The sequence below is a fragment of the Somniosus microcephalus genome, chromosome 23, assembly GCF_052327205.1.
Source record: "Somniosus microcephalus isolate GS21.2 chromosome 23, FLI_Smic_1.0, whole genome shotgun sequence".
Lineage (NCBI taxonomy): Eukaryota > Metazoa > Chordata > Chondrichthyes > Squaliformes > Somniosidae > Somniosus > Somniosus microcephalus.
Window position 1 is genome coordinate 26,296,003 of NC_141009.1, and position 20,043 is coordinate 26,316,045.

General features: G+C 43.5%; 1 protein-coding gene across 3 annotated transcripts in view; it reads left to right on the forward strand.

The window, feature by feature from the left end:
* Positions 1–12,021: 12,021 nt before the first annotated feature.
* The window catches only part of golga1 (golgin A1), a 77,053-nt gene continuing 69,031 nt past the window's right edge, over positions 12,022–20,043 (forward strand). The window contains exons 1-2 of one of the 3 annotated variants that reach the window (XM_085965643.1): positions 12,022–12,513; positions 15,623–15,981. In XM_085965643.1, coding sequence (XP_085821769.1) covers positions 15,850–15,981 — 132 coding nt within the window. In that variant the 5' untranslated portion in view covers positions 12,022–12,513; positions 15,623–15,849. Of the gene's footprint in view, positions 12,514–12,951; positions 12,977–15,622; positions 15,982–17,066; positions 17,192–20,043 lie in introns of those variants that run through there. The other 2 variants (XM_085965644.1, XM_085965645.1) reach the window with 2 other exon arrangements.

Consider the following 20,043-nt stretch of genomic DNA (forward strand, 5'->3'; position numbering starts at 1 on the left):
TTTTCATGTCCCCCCCCTTCATTGTGCATTTACTATCAATTTTGTCAATAATCTAAGTTGAAAGGCATGTTTTATTCTTAATACTATTTCATGGTTTATAGTGCTCTTTAATGAGTTCTGTAATCTTGTAATTTCCTGAGACAGCACTTCGATTTGGAATGGTTACTGTATGCATAATCACAGAAACCCCACAGTGCAGATAGAGGCCATTTCGGCCCATCGAGCCTGCACCGACACATATCCCACCCGATCCCCGTAACCCCACGTATTTAATCCCCCTAACACTAAGGGTCAATTTATCATAGCCAATCAACCTAACCTGCACATCTTTGGACTGTGGGAGGAAACCGGAGCACCCGGAGAAAGCCCACGCAAACACGGGGAGAATGTCTGTGTGGAGTTTGCACAGTCACCCGAGGCCGGATTCGAACCCGGGTCCCTGGCGCTGTGAGGCAACAGTGCTAACCACTATGCCACCGTGTTTCCTATAAGAAAGTTCTCAAGTACTGTGATGGTGTAATAATATGGTCAGCATCATATAAAATAGAATATCAGATGGAATTCATAGACTCAGTCCCTTTCTGATGAATATTTTTTGTTCAGATTAAAAAACTGGAATAAGCAACTAAGTGCTTTACTTTTTGATACAATACTTCGGGGTTCGTAGCCATTTTAATAACCTGTGCATTCTTCTATGAAATTTGATCAGCTTTCTAAGAATAAAAATAAGTTTCAATAATCAGGAATGATTGGTAGACAACTACAATACCAATCAATACACTTTCCAACATCCATGGGGAAGAACAAAGTGATAAGCATGTATGTTGTCTTATAAATATTTATAAGATGTAGAGCATTGAATACAAAAGCAAGATGCTGATAAATCGCTCAGACAGTAGCTAGGCCCAGTTGAAGCCCAATCTGGAGTTTTGAGAACCCTATAATGGGCTATTGGAGCCAAACAAAATATGCAACACAGATTCACTGGAATGAATGGATATCGGTATACCGAGAGACTTGAAACATTTAGGGCTATATTCACCAGAGCAGTGAAGGTTAAAAGGGATGAGAGAATAAACAGTGGAAGATTTGGACTGAATCAGTAATGGGTATAAATTAAGGATTAGCACTGGAATCATAGAACAATGCAGCATAGAAGGAGGCCGTTCGGCCCATTGTGCCTGTGCTGGCTCTTTAGTAGAGCTATCCAATTAATTCCACTCCCTGCTCTTTCCCCATAGCCTTGTAAATTCTTTTCCCTCCAAGTATTTTTCCAATTATGTTTTGAATGTTACTGTTGAATCTGCTTCCACTTCCCTTTCAGGCAGTGCAATCCAGATCACAACAACTCGCTGTGTAAAAAAATGTTTCTTCATGTCACCTTTTGCCAATAATATTAAATCTGTTTCCTCTGATTACTGACCCTTCTGCCACTGGAAACAATTTCTCCTTATTTACTCTATCAAAACCATTTATGATTTTGAACTCCTCTATCAAATCTCCTCTTAACCATCTCTGCTCTAAGGAGAACAACCCCAGCTTCTCCAGTCTCTCCACATAACTGAAGTCCCTCATCCCTGGTACCATTCTAGTAAATCGCTTCTGAACCCTCTCTAAGGCCTTGATATCCTTTCTAAAGTGTGGGGCCCAGAATTGGACACAATACTCCAGCTGAGGCCTAACCAGTGTTTTATAAAGGTTTAGCATAACTTCCTTGCTTTTGTACTCTCTTCCTCTGTTTAAAAAAAAAAGCCAAGGATCCCACATTCTTTTTTAACAGCCTTCTCAACTTGTCCTGCCACCGTCAAAGATTTGTGTACGTACACCCCCAGGTCTCTCTGTTCCTGCACCCCTTTTAAATTTGTACCATTTAGTTCATATTGCCTCTCCTCATTATTCCTAACACAATGCATCACTTCACTGCATTAAATTTCATCTGCCATGTGTCTGCCCATTTTACATGTCTGTCCATGGCCACCTCGAGTCTGTTACTATCCTTCCCATTGTTTACTACATTGCCCACTTTGAAATTATACCCTGTATATCCAAGTTGAAGTCATTAATATATATCAAAAAGAGCAGTGGTCCTAATACTGACCTCTGGGGAACAATACTGTATACTTCATTCCATTTAGCACTACTCTCTGCTTTCTGTCCCTTAGCTAATTTCGTATCCATGCTGCCACTGTCTCTTTAATCCCATGGGCTTTAATTGTGCTAACAAGTCTATTATGTGGTATTTTGTCAAATGCCTTTTAAAAATCCATATACGTGTTAGCCGCACTACCCTCATCAACCCTCTCTGTTACTTCATCAAATAACTCGATCAAGTTAGTCAATAACTAACTAATAACTTTAATTTATTAGCCCATACTTTTCCAAATGCCAATTAATTTTGTCCTAGATTATTGTCTTTAAAAGTTTCTCCACCACTGATGTTAGGCTGACTGGCCTGTACTTGCTGGGTTTATCCCCCTCACCTTTTTAAAAAAAAAGAGGTGTAACATTTGCAATCCTACAGTCCTCTGGCATCGTATCCAGAACCAGGGGTCATAGTCTAAGGATAAGGGGTAAGCCATTTAGGACTGAAATGAGGAGGAATTTCTTCACCCAGAGAGTGGTGAACCTGTGGAATTCTCTGCCACAGAGGGTGGTGGAGGCCAGTTCATTAAATATATTCAAGAAAGAGTTGGATATATTTCTTAAGGCTAAAGGGATCAAGAGATATGGGGAGAAGGCAGGGACAGGGTACTGAATTTGAATGATCAGCCATGATCTCATTGAATGGCTGAGCAGGCTCGAGGGGCCGAATGTTTCTATCTAAGGAGGATTGGAAGATTGCGGCCAGAGCCTCTGCAATTTCCACTCTTTACTTCCCTCAGTGACCTAGGATGTATCCTATCTGGACCTGGTATCTTTTCTACTTTGAGGACTGTCAACCTTTTAAATACCTCCTCTATCTATTTTTATCCTATCCAATATCGCGACTGCCTCCTCCTTTACAGCTACATTGACAGCATCCTCTTCTCTAGTGAAGACAGATGCAAAGTACTCATTAGTACCTCAGCCATGCCCTCTGCCTCCACAATAGGTTCTTTTTGGTCCCTAATTGGCCCCACCCTTCCTTTGACTACCCTTTTACTATTTGTGTTTATACAAGACTTTTGGGTTCCCTGATCTATTCTCATACTCTCTCTTTGCCCCTCTTATGCCAATTTTAGATTTTCTCTGTACTTTCTATATTCAGCTTGGTTCTCTACTGTATTACTGCTCCAGAATTAGCCAAGCTGTTCCAGTACAGCTATAACACTGGCATCTACCTGACAATTTGGAAAATTGCCCAGGTATGTCCTGTCCACAAATAGCACGACAAATCCAATCTCAATCATCAGCAAAGTGACGGAAGGTGTTGTCGACAGTGCTATCACGCGGCACTTACTCACCAATAACCTGCTCACCGATGCTCAGTTTGGATTCTGCCAGGACCACTTGGCTCCAGACCTCATTATAGCTTTGGTCTAAACATGGACAAAAGAGCTGAATTCCAGAGGTCAGGTGAGAGTGCCTGCCTTGACACCAAGGCAGCATTTGACCAGGGGTAAAACTCTCCACTGCCTAGAGTCATACCTAGCACAAAGGAAGATGGTTGTGGTTGTTGGAGGTCAATCATCTCAGCCCCAGGACATCCCTGCAGGGATTACTCAGGGTAGTGTCCTAGGCCCAACCATCTATCAGCTGCTTCATTAATGACCTTCCCTCCATCATAAGCTTAGAAATGGGGATGTTCGCTGATGACTGCACAGTGTTCAGCGCCATTCACAACTCCTCGGATAATGAAGCAGTCCATGCCCGTATGCAGCAAGACCTGGCCGACATTCAGGCTTGGGCTGCTAAGTGGCAAGTAACACTTGAGTCAGTGCCAGGCAATGACTATCTCCAACAAGCGAGAGTCTAACCACCGCCCCTTTACATTCAACAGCATTACCATCGCTGAATCCCCCACCATCAATATCGGGGTGGGGGGGTGTGTCACCATTGACAAGAAACATAACGGGACCAGCCACATAAATAATGTGGCTGCAAGAGCACGTCAGAGACTGGGTATTGTGCGGCAAGTGTCTCATCTCCTCACTCCCCAAAGTCTTTCCACCATCTACAATGCACAAGTCAGGAGTGTGATAGAATCCTCTCCACTTGCCAGTGTTGTGTATGTACCTTTAAGAGAATAACTGGTCTCAGACTGCAGTACCGGCAGTGACCACCCCTGTATAAAAGGTGCTAGAGAGCCTCTGTTGTTTAGTTTCGTTATTGCCTTCCACCAGTAAAGATCTGTTTGTTTTCACTCCTGCTAGTTCGTGTCTCAATCATTCACGGAGTTAACACTGGCGATGAGTAAGAAACGAACTTACCTGCAACTCAGCAGCAGCTCCGACGACGTTGTTGAAGGTCGGAGCCAGAAAAAAAAAAAAAAATAGAGGCCATTGAAACTCGAGAAACGGGCGTCGACCGTCAATCATCGGGTTAAAAACTTGCAGGAGAGACTGTCCAGAGCCAGGCTGGGTTCCTCGGTCCGTGGTTTCCCAGCTAATCGGGCTGGTGGCAGGTAGTGCTCTGATCCTTCCTGAGCTGCGGCGGGCTGAAGCTCGATCGGGTGGCTTTTCAACGGGGCCGGGCAGCGAGTCGGGAAGCAAAGAGAGAGAGAGAGGGTGGAGCACACAGGGCGCGGCCGGTGTTTCAAAGCCGGGCAGCGTTCGGACCTAAGAAGAGGGAGGGAAGTGTCCCAGAGGGTCCGCTCCATGACGGGAAAATAATAAAAGAAAAAGAATACGCGCAAGAAACCGTGGAAAGCAGCGCTAACAACAGTGGGGAAGAAGGCAAAGCGCGGGAGGCGCCATTTTGTTAAATCGGGGAAGAAGGCAAAGCGCGGGAGGCGCCATTTTAGATTTGCAAGATGCCGAAGACTGGCTGTATCACTGCTTTTGATAATACATTAGAGGACTGGACCACGTATGTGGAAAGAGTCGAGGTATATTTCGAGGCAAACGATATAGCGGAGGGGAAAAAGGCATCGATATTGTTAAACTTAATGGGCGCTAGAACGTACGGCCTATTGCGGGACCTGATTACTCCAGTCAAACCGAAGGCGAAGAGTTTTAACGAAATTGTTGCTGTCCTACAGGAACACCTAAACCCTGCACCGCTGTTGATAGCAGAAAGATTTAAATTCCACAGGAGAACTCAGCACAAAGATGAGAGCAATGCTGAGTATCTTACGGAACTACGCAAGCTATCAAAGCACTGCCAGTTCAGAGCAGGACTGGCAGATACCCTACGGGACAAATTTGTCTGTGGACTCCTGAGTGAAGGAACACAGAAGAAGTTACTCTCAGAAAAAGAGCTGACGCTAGATAAGGCTTTCAGCGTGGCAGTATCGTATGAAGCAGCAGCCAGGGGAGCTGCAGAAATTCAACAAAAACCACAGGAATACGGCACCCACAAAATGACACGGGGATTTGCAAAATGTTATCGCTGCGGCAGAACTAACCATGACCAGAAGGACTGCTGGTCCAAAGACAAAATATGCAGACAATGCGGGAAGATTGGACACATTGCACGAGTTTGTAGGTCTGGGAAGAAGACCAGCGACAACAAAAAGGCTACTAAGGAACCGTACAAGAAAGTACAAAAGATGACGGACAGTAGTTCCAAAGACCAGATGAGCGATAGTGAATCCGGAAACAGGGGACTAAGCTGTCTCAAATTTCACAATGTAATCGCAAAAGAGGATCACCGAACCATTTGGGTCACTCTCACGATAGCAGGGTCCCAAGTTAAAATGGAATTGGATACAGGATCAGCGCTAACCGTCATGAATCGACGAGACTACGAGCGGCTATTTTCACACATACCCTTGAGAGAGACATCCATCGTCTTGACGACGTATACGGGGCAAAAAGTATACCCCAGAGGAAAAATAAGGGTGCCTGTCGAATACAATGGCAAGAAAATACGGAAATTGTATCTCTACATACTGCCAAATGGTGGACCACCGTTATTGGGACGGGAATGGATCAGAAAGATAAACTTAGATTGGCATTCCATTCATGCAATGACGGTGGACGGTAAAAAAGATGAAGACGTCATTCCTGGACGATTGTCAACAATCTTGGCTAACGCCAAAGAGGTATTTCAACAAGAACTGGGCACGCTTAAAGGCATAACCGCCTCGATAAAAATAGAAGAGAATGCAGTTCCCAAGTTTTTCAAAGCGAGACCGGTACCATATGCAATTCGCCCAGCCGTCGAGGCAGAGCTGGAGAATCTGGAGAAGGCGGGCGTGTTGTCTAAGGTCGACTGGAGCGAGTGGGCGACACCCATCGTTCCTGTCATGAAGAAAACGTTAAGCAATAAGTCCGGAGAGCCAAGGAAGATTCGCATCTGTGGGGATTTCAAGGTGACGGTGAACCCTGTCCTTTACACAGTACAATATCCTCTTCCAAGGATAGAAGACATCTTCGACACGCTGTCTGGAGGGAAGCGTTTTACAAAAATTGACCTAGCACAAGCATATTTGCAGATGGAGGTTGAAGAGTCCTCCAGGAAGTATCTCACGATAAACACTCACAAAGGTCTTTACCAGTATCATCGATTGGTATTCGGAGTAGCATCAGCTCCGGCGATATGGCAAAGAGCGATGGAACAAGTCCTGCAAGGGATTCCGGGGACTCAGTGTTACTTGGACGACATCCTTGTAACAGGTGAAGATGACGGTGAACACCTTAACAACCTAGAACAGGTGCTCACTAGACTATGGGAACATGGGCTGCGAGCCAACCGCCCCAAGTGCGAATTTTTTAAGAAACAGATATCGTATTGTGGCCACGTGATTGATGAAGAGGGGTTACATAAGTCCCCTGACAAAATTGAAGCGGTTGTTAAGGCCCCAGCGCCTGAAAATGTGTCACAACTGAGGTCATTCCTCGGGTTGGTGAATTACTATCATAAGTTTTTGCCGAATTTGTCGACAATTCTGCACCCACTGAACGCACTGCTACGAACGGGGGTAGCATGGAAATGGAGCGATGATTGTAAGCGTGCTTTTCAGAAGAGTAAGGACTTAATCACTTCAAAGGAAGTATTGGCTCACTACAACCCAGCACTGCCAATCAGGCTGGCGTGTGATACGTCTCCCTACGGCATTGGGGCAGTACTGTCACATAAATTCCTTGATGGTTTGGAGAGGCCGATAGCTTTTGCGTCACGCTCGATAACTTCTGCCGAGCGTAACTACGCCCAGATTGACAGAGAGGCCCTCAGCCTAGTGTGGGGGGTGAAGAAGTTCAATCACTATCTGCACGGTCAAAGATTTACTCTACTAACCGATCATCAACCTCTTGTCTCCATTTTCAACCCTCAGAAGGGCATACCGATAATGACAGCACAACGGCTGCAGAGATGGTCCCTTTTCCTAGGGGCACACCAATATGACATCAAGTACAAAGGAACTAAACGGCATGGAAATGCTGATGGATTGTCACGTCTACCGTTGCCGACGGTGGAAGAAGAAGACCTTGCAGTGGATCCAATGGAGTTATTCCACTCGACCATAGTCGAATGTCTCCCTGTGACGAATGCAAACATAGAAAAGGAAACACGGAATGACCCGACACTATCACGGGTCTATGATTTAACGGTGAAGGGATGGCCAGCACATGGCGAACCACTGCTGCCAGCATTCCCGCCGAGAAGAGAACAGCTGTCAGTGTGCAGAGGAACCTTGATGTGTGGATCCAGAGTAGTAATTCCACCTAAGTTGATGGATAGAGTGCTCAATGAGCTTCATGGGGGTCATCTGGGTGGGGTAAAAATGAAGAGCTTAGCCAGAGCGTTTGTGTGGTGGCCGGGAATCGATAGAGAAATCGAAGAGATGACCAAGAGCTGTGCAGGATGCCAGAAGGTCCAAAACGCCCCACCACAAGCTCCTCTGCATCCATGGGAGTGGCCCTCATCTCCATGGCAAAGGGTGCACATTGATTTTGCTGGTCCCTTCATGGATTCGATGTTTTTAATTGTGGTGGATGCACATTCAAAGTGGCCAGAGGTAATAAAAACGTCCTCAACCACCACGGAAAAAACTATCACAGTTTTACGAACCATATTTGCCAGGAATGGGCTGCCTGAACAGATTTGCTCTGACAATGGACCACAGTTTGTGTCTGAAGAGTTCCGGAGGTTCTTAAAGAACAATGGTGTTAAGCATTACACATCTGCCCCATATCATCCAGCCACTAATGGATTGGCCGAGGGTTTGTCCAAACATTCAAGAAGGCTATCAAGGCAATGTGTAATGAAGATATACCCCTACAACACAAGGTGGACAACTTCTTGTTTGCCTACCGGAATGCGACACATGCGGTTACCAACCAAACTCCAGCCATGATGTTCTTTAATTGAAGACTACGATGCCGCTTGGATTTGGTTAAGCCAAACGTCCGAAGAGATGTGGAGAACAGGCAGTTTCAGAATATGAATGAAAGGCCGACCAGGAGTTTTAAGATAGGTCAACCAGTTTTGGCCCGGGACTACCGCACACAGAAATGGCAACCAGGAACGATTTGTACACGACAAGGACCTCTCATGTATACCGTGGACGTTGGGGCGAGCATTGTAAGACGCCATGCTGACCAGATTCTAGAGTCACTGGAAAACGTCAACTCCACACCACGATCTGATACACCTGGTAATGAAATCGACGTTCCAATTGCAGCTACCGCAGAACCGGTAATATTGGAAGCAGATGAACCAAACAACAACATTGATTCCGACTCAACATTGCCAGAAGAACCTGATACCCCAAAGAGGCGTTATCCAGACAGAATCAGGAAGCCTCCTCAAAGACTGAACTTATAATTGCTTAAACTTAACCAATGTATCTAGCAACAGTAATTGTGATTGTAATTCGTTATCATTTAGTTGTTAAATGAATGTTATGTACTGTTTATCTAAAAGGGGAGGAATTGTTGTGTATGTACCTTTAAGAGAATAACTGGTCTCAGACTGCAGTACCGGCAGTGACCACCCCTGTATAAAAGGCGCTAGAGAGCCTCTGTTGTTTAGTTTCGTTATTGCCTTCCACCAGTAAAGATCTGTTTGTTTTCACTCCTGCTAGTTCGTGTCTCAATCATTCACGGACTTAACAGCAGGATGAGTGCAGCTCCAACAACATTCAAGAAGCTCGACACCATCCAGGACAAAGCAGCCCACTTGATTGACATCCCATCCACCACCTTAAACATTCACTCCCTCCACCGTGCACTGTGGCTGCAGTGTGTACCATCTACAAGATGCACTGCAGCAACTCGCCAAGGCTTCTTTGGCAGCACCTCCCAAACCTACGACCTCTACCACCTAGAAGGACAAGGGCAGCAGGCGCCTGGGAACACCATCACCTCCAAGTTCCCCTCCAAGTCACACACCATCCTGACTTGGATGTATATCACCATTCCTTCATCGTCGCTGGGTCAAAATCCTAGAATTCCCTCCCTAACAGCGCTATGGGAGTATCTTCACTGCACAGACTGAAACGGTTCAAGCGGCTCAGCACCATCTTCTCAAGGGCAATTAGGGATGGGTAATAAATGCTGGCCTAACCAGCGACACCCACATCCCAGAAACACATTAAAAAAAAATGAACCTTGCATTTGTCATAGGCCTCCTTTTCTGTCTAATTTTAACATCCATATCTTTAGTCATCCAGGGAGCTCCAGCTTTGGATGGCCTGCCTTTCCCGGTCATGGGAATGTGTCTACTCTGTATCTGAACAATCTCTTATTTGAAGTCCTCCCGTTGTTCAGATACTGTTTTTCCTACCAGCTTTTGATTCCAATCCACCTTTTCAACTCACTGAAGTTAGCCCTCCCCCAGTTAAGTATTTTTATGCTCGATTGTTACTTGTCCATAACTATTCTAAACCTGATATTATGATCACTGTTCTCCAAATGCTCTCCCACTGAAATATGCTTCACTTGTTACGTCCGTGAATAATTGAGACATGGACAGCAGGAGTGAACAAAGTAAGTCTTTACTGGTGGAAGTCAATAGTGAAAACTAAAAACACAGAGGCTCAATAGCGCCTTTTATACAGGGGTGGTCACTGCTGGTACTGCAGTCTGAGACCAGTTATTCTCTTAAAGGTACATACACACTTGTCCCACTTCATTTCCCAGAACTAGATCCGACACTCTTCCTTCCTCAAAAAAAAGTACTTCATTGGCTATAAAGCGCTTTGGGACATCCGGTGGTCGTGAAGGGCACTATATAAATGCAAGTCTTTCTTTCTCTCATTGGGCTAGAAACACTCTGATCAAATAACTTCTCTTGTACATATTTCAGGAATTCCTCCCCCTCTTTGCCCTTTACACTGTTACTATCCCTGTCTATATTCGGATAATTGAAGTCCCCCATTATCACTACTCTAGTTTTTGCATCTTTCTGTAATTTGCCTTCAAATTTGCTCCTCTATCTCCTTCCCACTATTTGATGGCCTATAGTATACACGCAGTAGTGTAATAGCTCCTCTATTGTTTCTTAACTCTAACCAGCTAGAAATATAAAAGGAATGGTTGAAGGACTTTTTCATACAAAGGATTATTCGACCATTGACTCTGCTACACTCGCAGCTTGTGATCAAATTTAGAAGAGAATTAGATAAACATTTGAAGAAAAATTTAGAAAAGTAGAGAGAAATGGGATTAGTCGATAGTTCGACTGTGACATTTGACTGCCATGAGAAGCTGACTGATCACCTCAGTGAAATGTTATGACATCGTTACATGATAATGGCACCTTGCAGAGGTATAGCCACACCCACCTGAATCTGATCCTGTGTGAATGCCACGTCTAAGCACATTTTTTAAACAGGTCTTTCCTTTTTGGAACAATGCACCTTGGAGGCGGGAGCTCAGGTATCTGATGAATAGGCTATTTTTAAAATATCTAGTTGACTTTAACCAATCAAAGTTATTGTGACAGAATCTTTGGGTGGGAACTTACTCTCACATAATGAACTATGTGCAAGCATTGTTTGATAGGTTGTGAGGTATGCATAGCTTCCTGAAGTACATTTACAGCAGATTTACGTAGAATCAATGTTTGTCTATTAAAAACATGTTAAATGGGTGTGCAAGGGCAATATTTAATGTATTGGGGTTTTAATTGTTTTACATAATTTGCAATATAAATGATTTGCTGTGATGTTAAGATGTTTGGTCATTGCCAGTGCACCATAAACTGGGATAAATTAGCCAGTCCCTGGAAAGCTCGATACCAAGAGCCGGTTTAATATCAACAATTTCCTTTCCTAGCAATGACACTGCCACCTCACATCTTTTAAAAAAAAATGTTTTCAAAAACAACTCTGTGCTAAAGTTTGTGTCGCAGTACAAGCAGTCACCAAGCAGCCTCACAATCGAATTGGGCACAAGCAATTACTAAAACCAAGCTCTCAAAAACTTACAACAGAAAACTGATTTTAAAAATGTGAATTTTTCTCTGGTTTTACTGGTAAATATTCAAGACTGGAACAAGCTGTGATATGTTGAACATCCGCTCTCACTTTATCAGTCCAGACACAGCAAGGCTGCCAATATCCCAAATTTCACAGTAGAAACAAAAACTGTAACAGACACTCGTGTTTGAAATAGCATTTTTGTTGTATCATTGTATATTTTTAATTGTGAAAATAATAATTACACTGCAGCAATCCTCCAGCCTGATTTTTGACCTTAGCATCTGATTTTTTTTTGTGGGTTGAGGATTTCAGGACTTTACATTTTTTTCCCCAGCAATGGGGTTGCCAACTGTGGTTGGATCAAGTTCTGGAGGTTTCATCACATGACTTCCAGCCTCCACGTACCCGACCAAGTCAAACAGCCTCTTCCCCCTCCCATCTCCAATATTTTTATAACTAATAAATGAAAATGTTCAAAGAAAACATCCAATTTAAAAAAAATCCCCAATGGTTTTTCTCCCAGGCTCCTTGCAGCAGGTGCAAAAATATTAATTCCTGGAGGCTCCAGGTCAATCCTGGAGAATTGACAATCTTAATCACACTGAGGTGAACTTGGGGACTGTGGAGGTCGGACCTCCACTGCTCACAGACGACAGCCGCAGCAGAGTCTCCCGGTCAACTCTTGACCATTGTTATAAAGTTGTTGGCGCCGCCGCGATCAAGCCGAACTTGATGACCCGCCTTTGTTTTGATTGACTTAGCGAATCGCCAATCAGAAGTCGGATTGCATCAGCGAACGGACCGAAGAAAAACAACTGGTCGCCGATCTAACGGCGGACCTGGTTGGTCGGGCTGCGCCCGGCAGCGCTCGGAAACCGCTGGAAGCTCGGTGACGTCGCGGCGCCGGCCACATCGGCTGAAGTGAGGCGAGAAAGGCCGACAGCGCAGCGCGATGGAGCGGCTCGTTGGCGACGCTCGGCGTTCTGCTGCGGACGCGCACTGAGGTACCCGGTCACGATTAAAAAACCCCGCAATCTCCACCTAGTTTGACGGGGCCTTCTGGCTGATATCCCGCTGATTTGCTCCAGAGTTTATTGTCGGTGTGAAAGCGGCCGATGGTGTCGAGCTTTTCCAGAGGCGGGCTCTTTTTATCCCCGCCACCGCATTTTCGGTGAATCGTTAATTGCTCGGTGGCCGAGGGCGCCGACTCCTCTTGGTACTTTGACTCTTCAGCCCCAGCCCCGTCAGCAGAGGCTAGGCCGCTCGTCCTGATTTGTTCAACAGCAGGCCGCCGGGTTGTCCTCTCCACCTCCCGGCTGGCGATTGGTGCAGAGCTTTGGCGCCTGTCCAATAAGATTATTGCTGGCACCAGCGCGCTTGCTGATTGGTCTCTTGGCCTGTCACTCAAGGAACTGTCAGCTGCTGTTCAGGTGCAGCTTTTCTCTGGAGGATTGTGACTTTTGAAGGGTAAAAATGTACACACTTTTTTCAGAAATTGTACACGCTACATTACAATTGCATGATTCTTGTGACTGCATTGAAGGTCTTACATAGTTCATGATATTACCTAAGGTCCAACTTCAAACCAAACTGATGATGTCGGAATTGAAAAGTCTCTTTCTGTTTTTCTTGTTCCTAGCTAAACGGATTCCCATTGGCTTTTTTTGATTTGAATAAAACAAAGATAACTTCTGCACAAGTCTTTCTACATGCCAAAAAAGGACTTGCATTTATATAGCACCTTTCACAACCTCAGGACGTCCCAAAGCGCTTTACAGCCAATTGAGTACTGTTGTAATGTTCCAATACAAAAATATGATCCTAAGTATTAGGCCTGTTACTTATTTGGTATAGTTTTTTGCCCTTTTATTTTTTTAAAGAAAATGTTTCTATTAACTTTATGCAAACTTAATGTTGTTAACATTGCTGTATTAGCAGTTCTGCCATGTGCAGAATAACCACTTGGCAAGGTGCTGGTGTATTAGTCGACCTGTCAAAGTGTACCCTGGCAACCTTCAGAAGAGATGGGGTGAAAATCGAGGCGAGAAACAGAGGGTAGGGTAAATTGAATAAGGCTGTACAATTGGAGAGGAACCTTTTTGATTACTTTTTGTATCTGTGCAGTAACTTTTACTGATTTGTGTGTCACAGAATCATAGAAATTTACAGCACAGAAGGAGGCCATTCGGCCCATCTTGTCCGTGCCGGCCGACAAAGAGCTATCCACCCTAATCCCACTTTCCAGCACTTGGCCCGTAGCCTTGTAGGTTATGGCACTTTAAGTGCATATCCAAGTACTTTTTAAATGTGATGAGGGTCTCTGCTTCTACCACCCTTTGAGGCAGTGAGTTCCAGACCCCTACCATCCTCTAGCTGAAAAAAATTCTCCTCAAAGGTGTACATGGACACCTAAATCCCTTTACTCCTCCACAGCGCCCAGCCTCTCGCCATTAAGAAAATATTCCGATTTGTCTTTCTCAGATCCAAAGTGGATAACCAGACAGTTCTCCACATGAATTCCATCTGCTATAGTTTTGCTCACTCACTTAGTTGTGTGTATGTCCCTTTGTAGCTTCCTGCTCTCACCCACACAACTTACTGTGCCTTCTAATTTAGTGTCATCTGAAAACTTAGATATACAACTCTCTATTCCCTCATCCAAGTCATTAATCTATATGGTATGCAGCTAAGGCCCCAGTACAGATCACTGAGGAACGTTACTTGTCACATCCTGCCAGTCAAAGATCGAACCCTTTATCCCTACCCTCTCTTTCTTACTCCCAACCAGTTGCCGACAACATGTTGCAAGGTTGCCTCCAGTTGTGTGTATTCTGATTTTGCTAATAACGTCTTGTGTGGAACCTGATCAGATGCCTTCTGGAAGTCCATATAGATAACATCTATCTGCCATGCTAGTGACTTGCTCAAAAAATTCAACTAGATTAGTCTCTGATCAGCTGATAGTTGTCCAAGGGCTCAGTCACTCTACTTCAGATGATATATTCCAGTAACTTTCCCACAATTGATGTTAAACTGACAGGTCTGTAATTGCCTGGTTTCTCCCACCCTTCTTTTCTTAAATAATGGGGTGATATTTGCAATTTTCCAATCCAAAGGCACAATTCCTAAATCTGGAGAGCTTTGTAAAATTCTGACTGATGCACCTGCAATTTCCTCACCTAATCTACCTCCAGTCCATTTAGTCGCCTCCTCTTCAGTCATGTATTTTGTTTCAGTAAAGATAATGAGAGTAGTAGTGTGATGCAAAATGGTTAGATGTAGGTTTGTACCCACAATCCTCAGATGACTTTGCAACTTTGGATAAAGGTACATAGCAGAGACAAAGTGCTTCCCCTAAGGGAAGAAAAATAAAAGAGCACATCAAACAGTCTTGTTCACCAGCAAAGGATGGTATTAGCCAAGTTTTTGGAGCTGGACACCTATCTGCAATCTTTGATGAGAATCCAACACCAAAAAAGGCAACCCAAAGTTGGTACAACAATGTATAAATTTAAAATGATATAGTCTGTACTTTTATCCAATGTAAATTAAATGCAAAGTGTGTGGTGCTGTTGCTGGGATCAGGCACAAACTTCCAGCAACTGCTTTCCTGCTTGTTTTTTTTTTAAGGTTGCATGGCCTTATTGCTGGAGCTTTCAAAATAGAGCCAGAGAGTTGTGACTTCACGTGAGCTAGCCTGACACTTCAGTGCAGTGCAGAGCGAAAGCTGCATTGTCGGAAGTGCCGTCTTTTACATGAGGCGTTAAACCAAGGTCCTGTTTACCTGTTCGGGTAGCTCATCTTAGGGTCAAATAGGGCAATGGTTTAGAAATGTTTCCCTCATTCCCTCCCCACACCCCCTTCCCAGTATTTACATACTTTCATGTAGTCTTCTGCTTCCTGGCCCCTACTAAAGCTTCATAGGGAACAGAAAAATAAATCTCATGGGCTTGCTGTAGAATTGCTGTGGACTTTGTAGTTGGATGTGAAACCCCAGGAGTGCAGAATAATGAAACGTCAAACTTTGTTTTATTTCTGTGCTTTTATGATTGCACTTGAAGATCAGTAGAGAGATTATTTTCCTGATCTAATGTATTTCTTTTTGCCTGACAGGTGCTTATTGCCGATGCAATGGAATTTTTTGCAGTGGGATGTAAAAGTGAGCCTTGTTAAGGAGCAGCTAAGAACCAAACAGTGTGTATTATTTTATCAAGTACAGTCAATTTCTTTCTTCCAAGTGCAAACCTGAGGCTCCAGATAAACTTAAAGCACTTGGTGTTTGAGGCAAACGTGTCATTGGATGACTTGGAACTCCCCTCTGAAAGGGCAGTTGTAGAACCATGTTTGCAAAACTGAAAAAGAAGATCGCTGAAGAGGCAGGTAACACCTCAATGCCTGGTATGGGCCGGATTCCAAGATCGGTCAGCAGAGACTCCATTACCTCAGTAGGAGCTGACTCGGGAGATGATATTGTACGTATGGTGATTTCTATCATTTCATAGATTATTTGATGTGTCTAAGGAGGAGATCTTGGAAGAGGCTTTGTGGACAGGCAGGGTGATTTCACCAGGCTGCATCTTCAGTTGCAGCTGCCTGCAGTCTGCTTGTCTGTTATTGCTATTCAAGTATACTGTAGTAACATCACCACGCTTTGTGAGGCATTTAATTTATGTCTATGTAGCTTTCTAGGGTTGGAGACAGCAGTGTAAGAATGTACAATAGCAAAATACTGTGGATGCTGGAAATCTGAAATAACAACAGAAAACGCTAGAAAAACTCAGCAGGCCAGGCAGCATCCGTGGAGAGAGACCTTTCGTCAGAACTGGAAAAAAGCAGGAAATGGAACAGATTTAAATGCAAGTGTAGGAGCTGAGAAAAGGGGGGAGGGGATGAAAGAACAAAAGGGAAGGTCTGTGATAGGATAGAAGGCAGGAGAGGTTAAGAGACATTAAGAGACATTCAAGGCAAAAGGAGATGGTAATGGGACAGGGTAAGGAATAAAGGATGGCTCGAGATGGAGTGTGAATTGCGCTGGCAGAATGAGAGACAGCTGCCACGTGGGGGAGGGGGAAAAAAAGCACAAAATGTGGATAACAAATATATATATATATATGATAGGGGCCGAGGTTATGATCTGAAATTGTTGAACTCGATGTTGAGTCCAGAGGGCTGTAAAGTGCCTAATCGAAAGATGAGGTGCTGTTCCTCGAGCTTACGCTGAGCTTCCGTGGAACAATGTAAGAGGCCGAGGACGGTGAGGTCCGAGTGGGAGTGGAGCGGTGAATTAAAGTGACAGGCGACCGGAAGCTCGGGGTCCCCCTTACGGACTGAATGGAGGTGTTCCGCAAAGCGGTCACCCAATCTGTGTTTGGTCTCCCCAATGTAGAGGAGACAGTGTAGCGTGTAAGAATGTAGTTTTATTAATGTTGCTTGTGAATCTGCTGTACAGTACAAGCTCTTCTCTTTGAGCCTAAAAGGCTGTCTGAAGTGTAAATTTGTATAACACGGAGATGATGAAAAACAATTAAAGACATTCTATAAATCCGTGTGCTTTCAGATACTTTCTATAAGGAGGAATATAAAAGGGTATTAGAAAAAATCCCAGGACTAGATAGCTCCTGTTGAAGAGCTAGCACCAGAACAGGCTGAATAGCCTCACTCTGTGCTGCTGTGATTCTATAAGTAAGTGTCCAAACTTATCAAACAAAATACCGTTCACGATTGATAGTTGCAGTATAATTTCAGCTTTACACATGCCAGAACAGTGCAGGGTTTCAGACTGAAAGTAGATGCAAGACTTTAGGAATAAACACATTCTATTAATTTATTCAGTTATACTTTGGTACAATACTTTTACTTCCTCCCAGGACCACGACAATGGATAGGGCAGGTGATTTTGCCATGATGCGACATCCCGTGACAAGTGAACAAAATCTGTGTGCCTTTTTGTGTAGTGGATTGGCTACCAAGTGTGCAGTTTTGCATAAGAAGTCCCAGAAGCACAGAAAATGCATTTTTAAAGTGGATTGGACTAATAACAAATTACTTGAGCTAATAATGGTGGATAGTTAACCAACAATACCACATGGGCCATTTAAAATCCGGAGAAAGATCATTTTCCAACTAGTAGCTTATAAATTTAGAATTTTTCACATTTTGAAATAAAATGTTCTAACCATTCCAACATGTTTTGTAATACAGTGCATATTTATATCTACAAAAGTAGCACACCGTTCCAACTGACGGTGAGTACTGGAATAATGAGAGACCTCATTTTGAAAAATATTCAAGAACAGAGTCACACAAGCAGATTATAATAAACTTCCCATTTCACAGAGTTGTTGGGTAATTGATAGCCATGCAGGGCCCCTTTGAAAAAGGAGGACACTTGTACATGGAAAACAACCAATCAGATGTCTGTAAACACTCCAAGTATAATTGAATTCGAATGGTTGGAAATCTGTGGCTGCACTGGGTGTGATTTAATGACATAAATTCAAACATATATCAGTAGGCTGTTAACATGAATCATTCCAATTATTATTTATAAATGAAGCTTGTGAATTGCTTTCTGTATCCAGTTTCAGTGCTGGTGTGCCCATGGCTATTTTGCTTATATTGATCTCTGGCCTTGAATCATATTGAAAATCGCTCATTAATTGGAGAAACAGAATCACAGTTAGTCTTGGTATGTAAAGTTCTTACAGACATCTCAGTACTCTCTACGTCCTCAATTTTATCCATGCGCCTGATGTAAATTGATAGTTTTACTCTGCTTTAATCAGTCAATCTGGAATATGAAGTATGCTAGTATTTTGGAATTGTTGTTAAACATATTGTTAAATGCATGCCACAAGTCAGGAAAAACGACTGTGTTTAGTATTCTGATTAAGAGGGCCAATTAAAAGCATTTGTTTTTGTTTGTTCACGCTCTGACTGAAACAAGAAAATGTTACTGAACACACTGCAGGCTTCACTTGCTTCAGCTAGTATTAGATTTTAATATCAGACTGCACTCGATAACCTTGAACGACATAGCCTTCATGTTTATTTTGTTTTCCAGTATTTGGATTTACAAGATTTCACATTATTAGATTTTAAAAAAATGTATGTGGTACAGTTGTTCATGCGAAACTAGATGAAAGAAGTCTCTGTGATTACATTGCGACTTCTTGCTGGTATGGGTGCTGGATGGCCCTGCCACATAATATTTGGAGGTGTTTTCCTGTGCTCCGGCAGCTCTGGCTAGGCCCCAAATCATGGCCCCATTGTAATCGGATATAGACAACTTTTCCATGTCAGTGACATCTCAAGAATGTTCTTGAGGCAAGGGAAATCAACCTGACTCTTTGTTTGGATGAGGATTTTGATTATTTTAACTTTTTTTAAAACAGTAAATGGATATTTTCAAAAATGTATTAGAGAATCTCCTGCGGTCCTGCTCACAATACGTCCGGGTGCGATGTTTTATAAAGTCAGGAGCATTACATCATGTGAAATACAGGAAACTTTCTGGTATCCGGCACGGACGGGACCGATGTGTTGCCGGTTCATCAACAATTCCGGATAACCGAACGCTATAGTAAAAGATACGGAGCTCAGAGCTCCGTATAAAGCAACAAACCCTGTTGCTTAGCTTCAAAACAATCGGCACAAGTTGCAAGCATCTCTGTAGCTTAGCAACAGCTTCAGCTACACCCTTGCACAGCAACAAATGGAGTAAAAAAAGTAACTAAAAGTAAAAAAAAGTTACCTGAACCGACTCCTGAATTTTGCCGGTCGATAGAGCGTTCCGGTTATTTAGGGGCCGGTTAATCGAAAGTTTCCTGTAGAATGTAAGATATATGTCTCTTTAAGGCTCGATTGTATAATTGCTCTGCATTCATGAAACATATGGTGGGTTCGCTTACAGATTGCAGATGAGAACTTTGGGGTTGTTGTAACAGGTTAATTTACAAGTTGCAAACATTGTGGAACTGGTATGTTCTTGGAGAGGGACCTGCAGCCAACAGCACTTTGCATCTAAGAAAGGGAGCTGAGTGCAGGGGGTAGAAAGTGTAAATTATCCTAATTGTAAGAATCATTATTTAAACATTCTACATTCACACCTAGTGTGGAACTGTTCAGATTGTTGGTTTATTTTTTCTTACTTGTCTGGTCTGCTGCAGCTCTTGAGAAAGTGGCAGGCAATCACGTGGAAAGAATGACCCAACTGGGTTTGGTAGAATAAATTTGCCTAGTTTAGAATAACCTTACCCATGATTGAGTGATCCAGAATCATTACAGGATATGTTACACAAAAGTCTTACAGAAGTGCGTGACCACAAGTGCTATACACAAGACTTTTAATATTAGTTATAAGCCAATGGGGGGAGTATTTTGAACACACAGTACTTGCCCTTGCCCCATAAATTTTGCTTCCTTTTAAACATTCTATTCTACACCGTTGGTTACTGAAGGAAAGTCGGCTAAGATTCCGCTCAAGTTTGACACTCATGTTTCCACAGCAAACACATTGGGCCCCGCTTGGAAGA